Raw genomic sequence first — 16,447 nt, 5'->3', positions numbered from 1 at the left:
GTGTGTGTGTGTGTGTGTGTGTGTAATTTTCTCTCCTTGAGATGTCATCGTCTGGCTTAGGTATCAGGGTAGCATTGACCTCATAAAATGAGTTGGGAAGTATTCCATACTCTTCTGTTCTCTGGAAGAGTTACTGAAGGATTGGTATTGATTATTCTTAAATATTTTTTAGTATTCAGTATGTATCTTTAGTATTTTATAGTATTGAAGCCATTTTAGCCTCAGCTTTGCTCTGTAGGTAGTTTTTAAATTACTAATCAATCTCTTCATTTGTTATAGGTCTATTCAGATTTCTTATTTCTTCTTGAGCCAGTTTTGGCAATTTTTGTTTTTGTAGGAACATGTGAATTTCAACTCAGTTGTCTAATTTGTTGACATAGAGTTGTTCAGCCTTGACGTATAGGTAATACTCTGTTGGTTCTCTTTAGTGTTACTTTTTTTTTAAGAAAGCCCAAACTTTAAAATGTCTCATTTATTAATTGTGAGATTGGAGAAAATTAAAACAAAGAATCACATATAAGGGCTATTTCCTCAAAAATATTGGAGCAATAGTAAAATTATTATATCGTTTTCTTTATGTGATCTTGAAAATTCATGAGAAGTCCTTGAGAATAAATAAAAATCATTTTATGTCTCTACAGGTTGGTTTCATGCGTGATCGTCTGATTCAGTTCATCTCTAAATTGCAGTTTGCTGTGACTATTCTTATGGCATCATGGACAGAGAAAAAACAACGTCGAAAAACAACTACCACTTTATGTATACTCAACATTGCCTTCTTTCCCTTTTTGTTGGTCATTATAGTTTTTTCTACACTGCTCTCTTCTCCCTTGCTCCCCCTCTTCACCCTTCCTGTGTTTTTGGTGGGGTTTCCCCGACCTATTCAGAGTTGGCCAGGAGCAGTGGGCACCACAGCCTGTGTGTGTGCAGATACAGTGTACTACTACCAGATGGTCCCCAGGTTGACTGCTGCACTGCAGACTGCAATGGCAGCTGGAAGTTTAGGTATGTAAATGGGTTATGCTTCAGAAATCCTCACAAATGTATTTAAGTACAAAAAAAAAGAACATGACAGGAAAACAGTCTTGAGATTCAACCATAAAACAGGTTTCAATACTTTGATGTGTAGGCAGAAAGACTAAATACGAAATAGAATTTTATCTCTTGCTCCTTGTTTTGAGATAAATAAAGTTATAAAATAAAAATACTCAGGGAAAGTTTTAAAAGTTTTATTAAGGTGACTTGACAATTTTTAAAAAGCAATTTTTTGAATAAATTCAGGTTGCAGCACCATCATTGAAACATGAAAGCACCTTTCCCCCTGAAGATTTCCATGAGTTTATAATGTGTTCATGTTGAGTAGTGCAATAGCTTAGATCCACAAAGAGTGAAACCAGCTTTACATAATATCAGATTGAAGAGCATAAGCGTGTTTATTTATACCTTACTAGTTATTGTGTAAAGACTTAATCAATCTGACAAGGTTACTGGGCAAGATAACATAAAAGCTTTGGATAGTGATCTGTAGGGTAGCCTCCCAAAGTGAAGTGCTATGCAGATATTAGTAGGAAAATAGATTTTTGATGGGAATGAACAAATTTTATGAGTTGTAATGCTTTCATCATACACTAAATTCAAATTCAACTATATTGTACTTCTCAGGGTTGATTTTAGATAAGGTACAAGCTAATGACAGTAATGTGTTATCTCCTACCAAATGCTTTAGTCCCTGAAACTTGTTTTGTAATGACAGATGACTTCCTGGCAAACTGATTCTAGGCAAAGTAACAATTTAAGATTAGAATTTTAATAAAATGTTTACTTGGTTTGAATTTTTCTAATTATCTGTTATGTGCAAAAATTGAGGAAAAAATTATCATTGTAGTACAAATTGATTATGAATGATCATTTTCCTTTTTTATGGGACATGTTCTACATTTTTAATATTTTTATCCAGTTTTAATAAATTTTTGTTATATAATGCTATGCTACTTTTAAAACACCTGTAGGCTTAACATCTGAAATAGTAATGAGGTAGAAATTATACATTATTATCAGATCAGTTGTACACAACCAAGATGTGTCTTATAAAGCATTTCCTGGGTGGGAGTGGTAGGGGCAATAAGATAACATTTCACATATATCTGATGGGCAAAAATGTAAAAAGTTTGACAATACCATGTATTGGTTAGGGTGCAGGGAACAAGAACTCCCATACTCTGATATAAAGGAATATAAATTTGTACAACCACCTTGAAGAATAAACTGGTAGTCTGAAGTAAAGATGTACATATCCCATGGCTGAGAGATTCCAATTTTAGATTCTGTGATCCCAGTTTTAGAGAAACTGTAGTACATGTGTTTTGGGAGTCCTCAAGACCACCCCCAGGTTCAGTGATTGACTAGGAGAGTTCACAGCTAAGATTTATTACAGCAAAAGGATGCAGAGCAAAATAAGTAAAGGGCAAAGTCACATAAGGTAAAGGAGACCAGGTGCAAGCTTCCAGGAATTGTCTCCCTCCGGAATTGTCTCCCTCCCCATGGAGTCACACAGAACATGTTTAATTCCTCAGCAGTGAGTTGTGACATGTGTGATATGTTAACTGCCAGAGAAGCTCATTTGAGACTCAGTGCTCAGGGCTTTTATTGTGGGCTGGTTGTGTAGACACTGCCTAACATGTACCAGTATTCCAGACTCCCAAAAGGAAAGCAGATGTTCAATATATACCATATTGTTTGCACAGTTAGGCACAATGAGAGACTTATTAATTAGGGTTGTTCCCAGATGCCAGCCAAGGGTGAACCTTATAAAGCCTTTGGAAGGATAGCAGTCAGTCCTGCTATGTTAATTCTTTTCTGTACAGAGTGTTGTACAAGCAGACTTGCACAAAGATAATTTCTGCAGCACTACTTATAGTAGCAAAAAATTGGAAACATCTGAAATGTTTATCAATGGAAATGAATACTCAAATTCAATTATATTCATACAGTGAAATCTCAAGTGCACTTAAAGTGAATGAACTTGAGCTATTTGCAATTGACATGGGCAAATCTCAGAGATATAGTATTGGGAGAAAAGCTAAGTTTTTTGGTTTTTTTTATAAAGATGACCGGTAAGGGGATCTCAACCCTTGGCTTGGTGTTGTCAGCACCACACTCAGCCAGTGAGCAAACCGGCCATCCCTATATAGGATCCGAACCCGTGGTCGTATAACTTCGTATAATGTATGCTATACGAAGTTATTACGAGATGATAGTTTGGTTTTCTCTCATTAGCATGCTATATATCCCTTTTATAAAAATATTGGACATTGGGGCCGACCCCATGGTGCGCTCGGGAGAGTGCAGCACTGGGAGCGGCGCTCCTGCTGCGGGGTCTAAGCCAAGTTTTAAAAGCATTTGTGCAGTGTGGTAGCATTTTATGTAAATTTTTAAAACTACAAAACATTGTTATATATTCATATGAGTATATATAAAAATGTTCAGAATGTTTTAAATCATTCATGCAGAATTGGCTTTTATATATTTAGTACTTTTCCTAATATACTTAACATATATGTAAGATTTTAGACAATAGTCTCTAATTTGTTGTTTTCCTGGAAAATTTATCCTTGAATTTTTATGTATTATCACCTATAGATTGTCTCCTCCAACTGCTCTTGTAAAGAGCTTAATATAATGCTTCCTGATATGCAGTGGATATTCTTGACCTAATGAGAGGGTAGAAGGAATCTCAAATTAGTTCTAGATATGTTATCAATTTTGAAGATTCATGTGGCAAAATAAAACAAGATTGAGAAATGATTTTTTATTTCTAATTTGTTTTAGGTCTCCTCTTACCTGGGTCTCATTACTTGGGACGTTTTCAGGATCGTTTAATATGGGTAATGATTCTAGAACATGGGTATACTTATTGCTGTATTAACATTAAGGTCAGTGTGCATTTGAAACCTCTCTAGTATTTTTATAGTGTGTGTGTAAAATTTTACCTGTTATGTACACATCAAGCGCTTAACAGCTCAATTTGAAAGAATATCTTTTTATTTAGCTGTGAAAACACGTAGGGATTTTAAAAGTTTATTTCAGGCCCAGCCCCATTGGCTCACTCGGGAGAGTGCGGTGCTGGTAGTGCCGAGGCCGTGGGTTCGAATCCTATATAGGGATGGCTGGTGCGCTCACTGGCTGAGCATGGTGCAGACAACACCAAGCCAAGGGTTGCAATCCCCTTACCGGTCAAAAAGAAAAAAAAAGTTTATTTCAGTAAGCACATATTGATAGGTGGACTGGTGTTAGTTGTATAATAGACTGTTGTAACAAAGTATACCTTCTCCCTTTTCTTTCAGTCCTGTTTTTTTTAATATCTATCTAGTTGAACATCTCAGAAGTGTGAACCAGTAATATTTTGTTTAACTCCTATATCATATAAGCATTCTCGAGTAACAAATACCATCTTCTAACCCATACTTCGCCTATCTGCTACACCCTGTTTCTCTCCTTTAAGAGCAGAAAGCTTTTGAGTTCTTTATTATTAAATCTCCAGTTCCATTTTTCCCATTTTATTTTCAACTTAACTCTCAGTTTTTGACCCCCTTACTCCACCACAAACTGCTCTCATATGCCTTTCGCGTTGCTAAAACTAATGATCAACTCTCAGACCCAATCTTACTTGACCTGTCAGCAGCCTGGATACAGTTGATCTCTTCTCTTCACTTAGTTCACTCCTTCTGAGTCTCCTTTGATGGTTCCTTCTCTTTTCCTTGCCCTCTTAACATCAGAGTACCCCAGAGCCTAGCAGTCTTTTATGACAACTCTATCATTCCAGTTGCTCAGGCCAAAAACACTAGAGTCGTATTTGACCCCACATGCAATCCAGCAAGAAATTGTGTTAGCCTTACTGTTAAACCATATCCTGTGTCCCATCACATTTTACTACCTTGTTCCCAGCCACCTTCATCTCTTACCTAGATAACTGCAATAGCCTCCTAATTGTTCTCCCTACTTCTGTCTGTTCCCCACTACAGTCTTTTGTCAACCAGAATGATCTTTAAAAACTAAGTCAGATCATGTCATTTCTTTACTCAGTACCCTGTGGTGAATCCCTTCTTTCATTCGGAGTAAAAACACAGCCCTAAATGGTAAGGCTCTCTGTTCCTTCTTTGGCCTCATCTATTACTTTAACCCTCTCACTCTATTCCAGCATACTTCCTGTGCCTGGAACACTCAATTCCTTCCTATAATCATAAAGCTAATTCCCTCACCATCTTCAGGTCTTTGCTCAAATGTCACCTTCTCAATGAGGTCTCCTATAACCATCATATTTAAAATTACACTTCCATTCCCATCCCAGTATTCCCAATCTGTTTTAGTCCATTTCTGTTGCTTATAACAAAATACACAGAACTGGGTGATTTATAAAGAAAATGAAATTTATTACTTACAGTTTCTGAAGCTGGAAAGTCCAAAGTTCAAGGAACACATCTGGTGGTGGTCTTGGTGGTGGCAACAGTGACCTAGGGGGTGTCAAATTGAGAGAGGGCAGAAGCAGAGAGAGCAGAAAGAGACAGACTCTCTTCTCTCTTCTTTTAAAGTCCTCAGAACCACACCCATGACCATCATTATTAATCCATTCACTACTGCATGGACCTACAATCCAATCACCTCTTCAAGGCTCCACCTTTCAATTACTGTAATAGGATTTCCCATCCTCTTAACAGTCACAGTGGGGGCCAAGTTTCTAATACATAAAACTTGGGGGATACAATTCAAGCTTCAATGAGTCTGCAGGGGGACATTCAATGCACTACACAATCCCCTTGCCTTACTTTACTTTTTCCTTATTTTTATAGCACTTACACCTTCTAACAAACTATGTAATTTTAACAAGCTATATATTTAGTTTTATTGTTGGTTGCCCATATTCCTCACTCTCTAACATAAATGTCACGAGGGCGAGGATCTTTTATTCTTATTTGGGAATATATCCTGAACCCCTGGAATAGTGTCTGACATAGAATAGACCTTTAATAAATATTTTTTGAATGGATAGTGAATGAATGAATTTTTCATCTTTAGCACACATTGGATAAAATTGCTGGTGAATAAAAAACTGTCCCTTTAGTCCAGTGGTTCTCAAAATGTAATCTGTAAACTATAATATTAACCTCTCCTGGGAACTTGTTACAAATAGAAACTCGTGAGCCCTACCTTGAATCTCCTGAATCATAAGCTGTACAGGTAGGACCAGCAATCTGTGTTTTAAGGAATGCTCCACATGATTGACTCACCTAAAGTTTGGGAACTTCTGCTCTAGTCTAACCTGTACAAGCATGAGAAGATAAAAAAATCATGAAAAATATCAAAGACATTTTGTTGCTTAATTCTATTCTGTTTAAAAAATGGTATGGTTTAATAATACATAATACTGTGGGTCTTATTAGCCTTTTGTGCTCTGTGACATGTGGTTTAAGAATATACTTTTTGGTGGCAGTCTTTTGGGGGTTTTGTTTGTTTTGACACAAGCTGGCTTAAGCTATGCCATCTACTAATATTCATATAACACTTTAGTTTTATAAAACTTGCTCAATTTAATTTTCACAACCCAATGTGCTAGGATTCTTTGAAAGAGAGGTAAAAGGAATCTCAGAGATGGTAGCTGACCTATTCAAGTTGTGTGCAAGAACCTGGTGGAACCACGACTTAAAAACAGGTTCTAAAGGCACTGGTAGTTTTGTAGAAATATATAAATAAGTAAGCAGCAATAATAATAATAGTAAACAGTGAGCTGGTACTTTCTCTTCAAGTGATTTCTTCTAAGGAAATAATCAAAATGTATTTAAGGGGCCAGCCCGGTGGCGCACTGCTACAGTGCACCACTTGGGAGCGCGGCGGAGCTCCGGCCGAGGGTTCGGATCCCACATAAAGACCGGTTCCCGCTCACTGGCTGAGCAAGGTGCGGGTGCGACACTGAGGGTTGCGATCCGTTGCCGGACACGAAAAAAGACAAAAAGGAAAAAAAAAATGTATTTAAAATATATGTAAGATGGGCCGGCCCGGTGGCGCACTGGATAAGTGCGCCGCTTGGGAAGCGCGGCGGCGCTCCCGCCCGAGGGTTCGGATCCCACATACAGACCGGTTCCCACTCACTGGCTGAGCGAGGCGCAGGAGCAGCACCGAGGGTTGCAATCCCGTTGCCGGTCCCCGGTCCGGTACGGGGGCAACACTGAGGGTTGCGATCCGTTGCTGGACACGGAAAAAGATAAAAGACAAAAAAACATATATATATATGTAAGAACTTGTTCATAATATTCATTCGCTCAACATCCATTTGTTGCATACACACTTTGTAACAGGTAAAGTTTAGGCAGTGGGGATGTAGTAGTAACCAAAAGAAAGCTGCCTTATGGAGTTTATATTGTAATTGAAGGAGACAGGTAGTAATTAAATAAATAAGTCTGTATCATTATTATGTTGTTATAAAAAACTAGAACAGGAGAATGGTTATATGGATATTCAAGTCTTTTAAAATTATGTTCATCCTCAATAAATTTGTTTGCCCAATTTCTAGTGGAATTTCTATAATTTCTCTTAAAATAGTTGTAGTATGGGCCGGCCCGGTGGCGCACTGCTACAGTGCGCCGCTTGCGAGCGCGGTGGCGCTCCCGCCAAGGGTTCGGATCCCACATGCAGACCGATTCCCGCTCACTGGCTGAGCGAGGTGCGGGTGCAGCACCGAGGTTTGCGATCCCGTTGCCGGTCCCGGTCCGGTACGGGCGTGACACTGAGGGTTGCGATCCGTTGCCGGACACGAAAAAAGACAAAAAGTAAAAAAAATAAATAAATAAAATAAAATAAAATAAAATAGTTGTAGTAGCATTTTTTATCTCTCTCTTCAACAATGAATGTATTAAATGCATTAAGTTAAGGTGTAACTCTTGAATTAAAGAAATTTTTTTGTTATTTTCTATATTTTATGATAAGAATTTATGGACATCTACAAGACTACTTGCTGTTCTCTGTGTAATAAATAATCACAAACTCAAGTACTTTTTATTTCCTTTTAAGGGATTAGAATTGCAAGAAACATCCTGTCATACTGCTGAAGCTCGAAGAGTTGATGAAGTTTTTGAAGGTGCTTTTGAGCAAGAAGAATACACAAAAGTATGTTCCCTTAATGAACACTTTGGAAATGTCTTGACACCCTGTACTGTTTTGCCTGTGAAACTGTATTCTGATGCCAGGAATGTCCTATCTGGCATAATCGATTCTCACGAAAACTTGAAAGAATTTAAAAGTGACCTTGTTAAAGTACTTGTGTGGATATTCATTCAATACTGCTCTAAAAGGCCCAGCATGCAGCAGGATGTTCACAAAACTGAAAATAAAGGGAAAGCACCTCTAATAACCTTGCCTGCCTTAAACACTTCACCACATTCCAAATCACCAGAAGACACAGGTAGTTTAAATTCAGAAACTCTTGATGACTGGTCTGATGATGATAATATTTTTGATGATGAGCCAACTATCAAAAAAGGAAAAGAAGAAAAAGATCAGTTGAAAGATTTGCCAGGTACAAATTTGCCTATTCCAGGATCGGTAGAATCACAGAGCATTGATGATCATCTTTCAGTTCCTGAAAACAATCTTTACAAAGCAGTTTTACTGGGATACCCAGCTATTGACAAAGGAAAACAAGAAGACATGGCATATATCCCTCTCATGAAGTTCAGTTGTTCACATTCTCACTTGTTAAGCTTACCTGAAGAGTGGAGGTCTAATTGTATGCCTAATTCCAAAATGAAGGAGATGAGCTTGTTATTTCCGGAAGACTGGTACCAGTTTGTTTTAAGGCAGTTGGAATGTTTTCATTCAGAGGAAAAGGACTCAAATGTACTGGAAGAAATTGCAAAGGACAAAATTTTAAAAGACTTATATGTTCATACAGTTATGACTTGTTATTTTAGTTTATTTGGAATAGACAATACAGCTCCTACTCCTGGTCATATATTGAGAGTTTACAGTGGTGTTTTGCCTTGGTCTGTTGCCTTGGATTGGCTCACAGAAAAACCAGAACTGTTCCAACTAGCACTGAAAGCTTTCAGGTAACTCATTTTCATTATGTACAAGTTGTAACCTTGGCAGGAAAATGTTGATTTTTTAAATGACCAAGAAGATGACTTACTCTTTTATTTCTGATTTTTTTTAAAAAAATCCCTTTCTTAAAAATGGGGGAAAAAAATGCATAGTATGTATAGTGATTATATCAGGAATGCACTTTAATTTGTACTTCTTTTTATTTATGTGGAGAACCTATTCATATGGCTTACTGAATTTCTTCACTTTAACTGCATCATTTCTCCCTCAACTTTTTATCTAAAATATTTATGATTTCAGTTCAATATCTTAAAAATATAGATTGAACAAAATCTGTTTCATCTTATAAAGTTGATTTTAAAAATTCAAAAATTATTTGGTTCTCCATTTTTTAGGTATACTCTGAAACTAATGATTGATAAAGCAAGTTTAGGTCCAATAGAAGACTTTAAAGAGCTGATTAACTGCCTTGAAGAATATGAAAGTGACTGGTACATTGGTTTGGTATCTGATGAAAAATGGAAAGAAGCAATTTTACAAGAAAAGCCATACCTGTTTTCTCTAGGTTATGATCCTAATATGGTAAGGTTAAAAATGTTTTAAAATATTTTCACATATTAACCTTATATATGGATATCAGTTATAATGTATTTGAACTAAGTAGATGATATATGTAACATTCTAAATGTTCATATATTAATAATTATAGTTTCAAGGCATTTATACTCATAACTTTATGACCAATAGTCCAACCCTAGTGTAGATGATTCATTTGTTTTTGCCAACTCAATAGGAGCCAATTAAACATGTAATTTGCTATAACATTTTTGATGAAATATATTGTATTCTTATGCCCAGTTCAAGTGTATGAATTATCACTTTGGATTTGACTCTTAGAAGAGAAATTAATTTGCAAGTGGCAAAGTATTTCTTTTGCTGACATCTATACTTTATTTGAAGCAGTGAAAATTCAGACAGACTCCAAATAGGGGATGACTTTTAGAAATTTACTAGTACTTCTTATTGCATTTAAAAGGTTAAGTGTGCATAATATGAAAGATTCAATGTTACAAACCTATTGTGGATTTTACATCTGTCTGGCATTACAGTGTGAAGATATCTGCAAATGTGCAAAAAAATAAACCATTGAAAGTCTTGTAAATGGTCCTAAGGGCATACAGCAAATGAAGATGAAGAGACATTTATTCCAGAAAATCTACTAAAACCCAGTAAGAACAGCAAGGAAGTGCAGTATTTGAATTAAGACCCAGTCCCTCCCACCCCAGTAAGATGGAAACTCTACTTAGACTGAAATAACTAAGAACACAGGGCTCTGTCTCTCCTCACCTCCCAGTTGGAGGGACTGTTTTCCCAGGAGAGGCAGGAGTTTAGCATTTCTCATACTGTCCCCAGCTACCTGTTGCTAACGTATGATTCCAGGCATGTGTAGTTGAGAGCTGGGTACTCCTTTCTGGCCAACCCCACTCATGAGATGGAGTTCTTATCTTGGGCTTGGTGCCACTGAGAATAGGGCCCTGATCAACTTTGCCCACTCATAAGGTGGAGATTTTTTTGCTTGGAGAGGCAAGCTGAAGAAACATACGGCTACTGCTCCACCTCCACCAAGTATCACTGAGAGAGAGAAGTATGCTTTTATTCTACCCCCAGATCCAGAACTCTGGCTCAGAGACTTTTCCTGGTAGGAGAAGCAAATCATATAAAAGGCTCCAAATCTCTTCCCAGAGGAGCTGATTCATTTGCAGTATTGTGTGGACGTATCAAAGCTTAAGATGCTTACAAAATGATGGAGATTGTGGCAAAAAGTAATTACAAGGAAATCGGTGGGTTCATTAGAGATATAAGCTAAACTGTAAACTGGCTAGATTAACAGAGAGAAATAGGGAAAGAAACTGCAGAGAAGAGCCCTCCCAGGGTCAAAACAAATCTCAGATACTGACATCAAAAGATGTTCCTTTGAAGGAGCTCCAATTCAATTGGATCAGTTTATGGGGCAATTTATGCCCCAAGTCATTGTTGAAAACATAGAGCAGCCAGCTGGCAATCAGTAGAGCTTAACAGCTGGGTGGGAACACTTAACAAAGAATAACTCTGACAAAACCACTGCTTTCGCAAGTTAACTGGCCATTCATAGGGCTGCACTTCCTGAGGGGCAATATTTGAGACTTCACACTGGGCAGGGAGATGGGACTGGGAGTGGAGAGCACGTAAGAATTGACTTCACTAAAGTAATCCACACTCGGTAAACAAACAAGCACATAACAATCACAAGCCTGGCGGCGGGGAGGGTAGGGTAGGAGAAATAGTACACAGACTTTCTATAGTGTGATCTAAAATGTCTAATTTTCTACAAAAAATTATGAGACATGCAGAGAAATGCAAAGGTCCAACCCATAAATCAGGGGAAAAAAGCAGACAGCAGAAATTGCCTGTGAGAACAACCAGATGTCAGGTTTAACAAAGATTTCAGAGTATCCCTTATGATAAATATGTTCAAAGAATCAAAAGAAACCATGATTAAAGAAAAAAAGGAAGGTACAATGACAATATCACATCAAATAGAGAATACCAATACAGATAGGAATTATAAAAGAAAGAACAAAAGGAAAAATTTACTAGAGGGATTCAGCAGTAGATTTGAAATAGCAGAAGAAAGAATTAGTGAACTTGAAGATTGTAGATCAATAGAAATGATGCAGTCCAAAGAAGAGAGAGAAAAAATAATTGATAAAAAGGAAGAGAGACTCAAAGAAATATGGGACACCATTAACTGCACCAACATACACATAATGAGTACCAGAAGGAGAAAGGAGAGAGAGAGAAAGGAGAATAAGTTATTTGAAGAAATAATGGCTGAAAACTTCCCAGATTTGTTGAAAAATGTTAACCTTTACTTCCAAGAAGCTCAAAGAACTCCAAGTAGGATAAACTCAAAGAAATCCACACCAAGACACTTCATAATCAACTATCAAAGTCAAAAGTAAAGAGAAGATCTTAAAACATACATCCAGGAAGCTGAATTAACTTCAAGTAGGATAAATGCAAAGAGATCCACAAGCAAACACATCATAGGAAGAATACTTAAAGCCAGAGACCAGGAGAAAATCTTGAAAGCACCAAGCAAGAGCAACATGTAAATTTTAAGGAAACTCTGATGAGATTAACAGCTGACTTGTCATCAGAAACAGTGGAGGCCACAGGCATGGAATGACTTATTCAAAGTGCTCAAAAAACAAACAAAACCTGTTAACGAAGAATTCTATATACAGCACAGTGATCTTTTAAAAATAAAAGCAAAATAAAGACATTCCCAGATAAACAAAAACTAAGAGAATTTGTTCCTAGCATACCCACTGTACAAGAAATACTTAAAGAGTTCTGCAGGCTGAAAGCAAGTGACCCCAGACAATAATTCAAATCCATATAAAAATAAAGGAGCACTAGTGTATTAGTCCATTTCTGTTGCTTATAACAAAATAACATGGGAGAGGGTAACTTATAAAAAAACTAAACTTATGGCTTAGACCTTTGGAGGCTGAGAAGTCTAAAGTCCAGGAAACACATCTGGTGAGGGTCTTGGTGGTGGCTTTACAGCTATGTAAGGGCCCCACATAGCAGAAAATGGTGGAGCAGAGAGAGTGAGAGACCAATTTCCTCATTCACTCTCATTTTAAAGCCCTTAGAACCACACCCTGACACCATTATTAATACATTCACTACAATCTAATCACCTCTTCAAGGCCCCACCTTTCAATTACCATAATAGGGTTTCATACCCTCTCTATACTGTCACAGCAGGGCTTAGATTTTGGGGGGACATTGAACCCAAGGAATCCAGTAAAGATTACTATGTAATTATAAAAAATATTATAAATGCATATTTCTTCTCCTTTCTTCTCTAACTGATTTGAAAAGTAATTGTATAAAATAATATGTGTCTAATTTATTGTTGGGCCTATAACATATAGAAAGGTTTTTTTTGTTTTGGGGAGTTTTTTGGCTATATAATTGCACAGAGGAGGCCAGTAGGAGGAAAGCTGTACTGGGCAAAGGAAATTACTCCAGATGATAACTTGAATCTACAGTGATAAAGGAAGAAAACCAGAAATTTTGAATAAGAAGTTAATATAATAAAGCAATAAATATATACTTTCTCAATTTTCTCTCAACTTCTTTAAATGACATAAAATTATATAAAGTAATAATTATAACAATATATTATTGAGTTTGTAACATTTGTAGATGTAATATATATAACAGTAACACCACAGAAAGGAGAAAAGGGGAGTAGAACTATATGCAGCTACTTCAGAAATTTTGTGGAAAAAGTAGAATTGAAAGATAATGTGAGTTTTTCCATGAACTTTTGAAGTACTCTTGTACAGGAGTAGCATTTCTGTATCTCACCAGAATTAAGTTAGTGAAATCTGAAGCTGACTCTGATAAGTTAAGACAGAGATGGTAAGCTGTAGGATACTGCTGAGGATATACTTGTTGGGGTGGGGAGTGAGAAATTATTTAAAAAATTAAAATGCTATGTTACAAAATATTTACATTAATGCAAAAGAAAGTACTAAAGGAGGAATAGAGGATTAAAAAAGACATGGGACATAGAAGACAGAAAGGAAAATGACAGACAAAATCCAACTATATCAATAACAACATGAAATGGGAATGGATTAAATAATCTAAGTGAAAAGTAGAGATTGTCAGACTTGATTGAAAAACAAGATCCAACATCCAACTGTATACTATATGTCCAACTATATGCAACAGGAGGCATACTTTATATTCAAAGGCATACATATGTTGGAAAAAAAGGATGGAAAAATATATCATGCAATTAGCAACCACAAGAAAGCTGGAATACCAATACTAATAATAGAAAAAAATAGACTTTAAAATAAAAATGGTTACTAGAGATTACAAGGGACATTTTATACTGATAAAAGGGTCACCATCCATCAGGAAGATAAACAATTATATATGCAACTAACAAAAGAGCACCAAAGTATATGAAGAAAAATCTCAGAACAACGAAGCAGATCAAAAAAGAAATAGAATATTTGAACAACACTATAAACTAACTATACTAAGCAAATATCTATAGAACACTCCACCCAACAAGAACAGAATATGGGGGCCGGCCTGGTGGCGCACTGCTACAGTGCGCCGCTTAGGAGCGCGGCGGCGCTCCCGCTGAGGGTTCGGATCCCACATACAGACTGGTTCCCGCTCACTGGCTGAGCGAGGTGTGGGCGCAACGCCGAGGGTTGTGATCCCGTTGCTGGTCCCGGTCCGGTACGGGCGCGACACTGAGGGTTGCGATCCATTGCCGGACACGAAAAAAGACAAAAAGAAAAAAAAAAAAAAAAAGAACAGAATATGCATTCTTTTCAAGTGCACATGGAGCATTCTCCAGGATAAACCGTTTTCTAGGACATAAAACAAACCTCAATAAATGTAAAAGGAGTACTATAATACAAAGTATATCCATGTAGGAAACTCACAAACATGGAAATTAAACAACACACTCCTAAGTCACCAATGGGTCAGAGAAGAAATCAAAGGAAACTTAGAAAATACATTGAGAGGGGCCGGCCCAGTGGCGCACTGCTACAGTGCGCCGCTTGGGAGCGCGGCGGCGCTCCCGCCGAGGGTTCGGATCCCACATATAGACCGGTTCCCGCTCACTGGCTGAGCGAGGTGCGGGCATGGTGCCAAGGTTTGCGATCCCGTTGCCGGACACGAAAAAAGACAAAAAGAAAAAAGAAAAAAAGAAAAAGAAAATGCATTGAGATGAATGAAAACACAACATACCAAAACTTATGAGATGGAGTAAAAGCAGTTCTTGGAGAGAAATATATAGCTATAAAATGCCTATATTAAAAAAGAATTAGCATTTCAAATCATCGTAACTTTCCATCCACCGTAAGACACTGGAAAAAGAAGAGCAAACTAAACTTCTAGCATGCAGAAGGAAAGAATAAAGATTAGAGTGGTAATAATGAGATAGAGAAGAGAAAAACAAAATCAGTGAAACAAATAGCTGGTTCTTTGACGAAATCAACAAAACTGAAAACCTTTTACTGGTTTGGCCAAGAAAAAAGAAGGCTGAAATGACTAGAATCAGAAACGAAAGAAGGGACATTACTACTGACCTTATAGAGATAAAAATGATCATAAAATAATCTATGAACTGTTCTGTGTCAGTAAATTATGTAACAGGTGAAGTGGACAAATTCCTACAAAGACAAACTGCTGAAAATGACTCAAGAAGAAATCAGCAATCTGAACAGTTGTATAACAAGTAAAGAGATTGAATTAATAATAAAAAACCTGACCATAAAAAAAAGCCAAGGCCCAAATGGGCTTACTGCCTAATTCTACCAGATATTTAAAGAATAATTAATCCCAATGTTTTACCAACTCTTCAAAAAGCAGTAGAGGGAGGAGCACTTTCCAACTCATTCTATGAGGCTAGTATTACGCTGATGCAAAACTAGACAAAGACATTACAAGGAGAGAAAATTACCAACCAATATCTTGTGAATATGGATGCAGAAACCCTCAACAAAATACTAGCAAACTGAATCTAGCAACATATACGCAAAAGAATTATTCACCACTACCAAGTGGGATGCAAAGTTGGTTTAACATCCAAAAATCAATTGATGTAATATATCACATCAATAGAATAAAAAACAAAAACCTCATGATCATCTCAATAGACACAGAAAAACCATCTGACAAAATTCAACATCCCTTCATAATAAAAACACTTAAACTAGGTATACAAAGGAACATCTTCAACTTGAGCATCTATGAAAAACCTACAGCTAGCATCATCCTTATTGATGAAAGACTGGATGCTTCCTCCTAAGATCAGAAGGACAAGGATGCCACTCATGCCAGTTCTATTGTACTAGAAGTTCTAACTAGGTGATATGGACTGAATGTTTATGTCCCCACCCCCAAATCATATGTTGAAGCCCTAACCCCCAATGTGATGGTATTAGGGGGTAGGCCTTTGGGAGGTAATTAGGATTAGATGAGATCATGAGGATTGAGCCATGTGGTGGGATTAATGCCTTCATAAGAACAGGAAGAGACACCAGAGCTCTTTCTCTGCCATATAAGAACAGAGTAAGAATACAGCCATTTGCAAGCCAGGAAGTACGCTTTTATCAGGACCCAACCATTCTAGCACCCTGATCTCGGGCTTCACAGCATCCAAACTGTGAGAAATAAATGCCTTAAGTCATCCAGTTTATGGTATTTGTTATAGCAGCCTAAATTAAGACACCAGAGTAAACAGGCAAAAAAAAAAAAAAAAAAA

General features: G+C 37.1%; 1 protein-coding gene across 1 annotated transcript in view; it reads left to right on the top strand.

Moving 5' to 3' along the window:
• Positions 1–637: 637 nt before the first annotated feature.
• The window catches only part of PCNXL4 (pecanex-like 4 (Drosophila)), a 20,065-nt gene continuing 4,255 nt past the window's right edge, over positions 638–16,447 (top strand). The window contains exons 1-4 of the mRNA XM_008565947.1: positions 638–1,005; positions 3,829–3,932; positions 8,062–9,098; positions 9,486–9,672. Coding sequence (XP_008564169.1) covers positions 651–1,005; positions 3,829–3,932; positions 8,062–9,098; positions 9,486–9,672 — 1,683 coding nt within the window. The 5' untranslated portion in view covers positions 638–650. The remainder of the gene's footprint in view (positions 1,006–3,828; positions 3,933–8,061; positions 9,099–9,485; positions 9,673–16,447) is intronic.

Source organism: Galeopterus variegatus, unplaced genomic scaffold, assembly GCF_000696425.1.
Source record: "Galeopterus variegatus unplaced genomic scaffold, G_variegatus-3.0.2 Scaffold215, whole genome shotgun sequence".
NCBI classification, from domain to species: Eukaryota; Metazoa; Chordata; class Mammalia; order Dermoptera; family Cynocephalidae; genus Galeopterus; species Galeopterus variegatus.
This window is presented reverse-complemented; position numbering and strand designations above follow the sequence as displayed.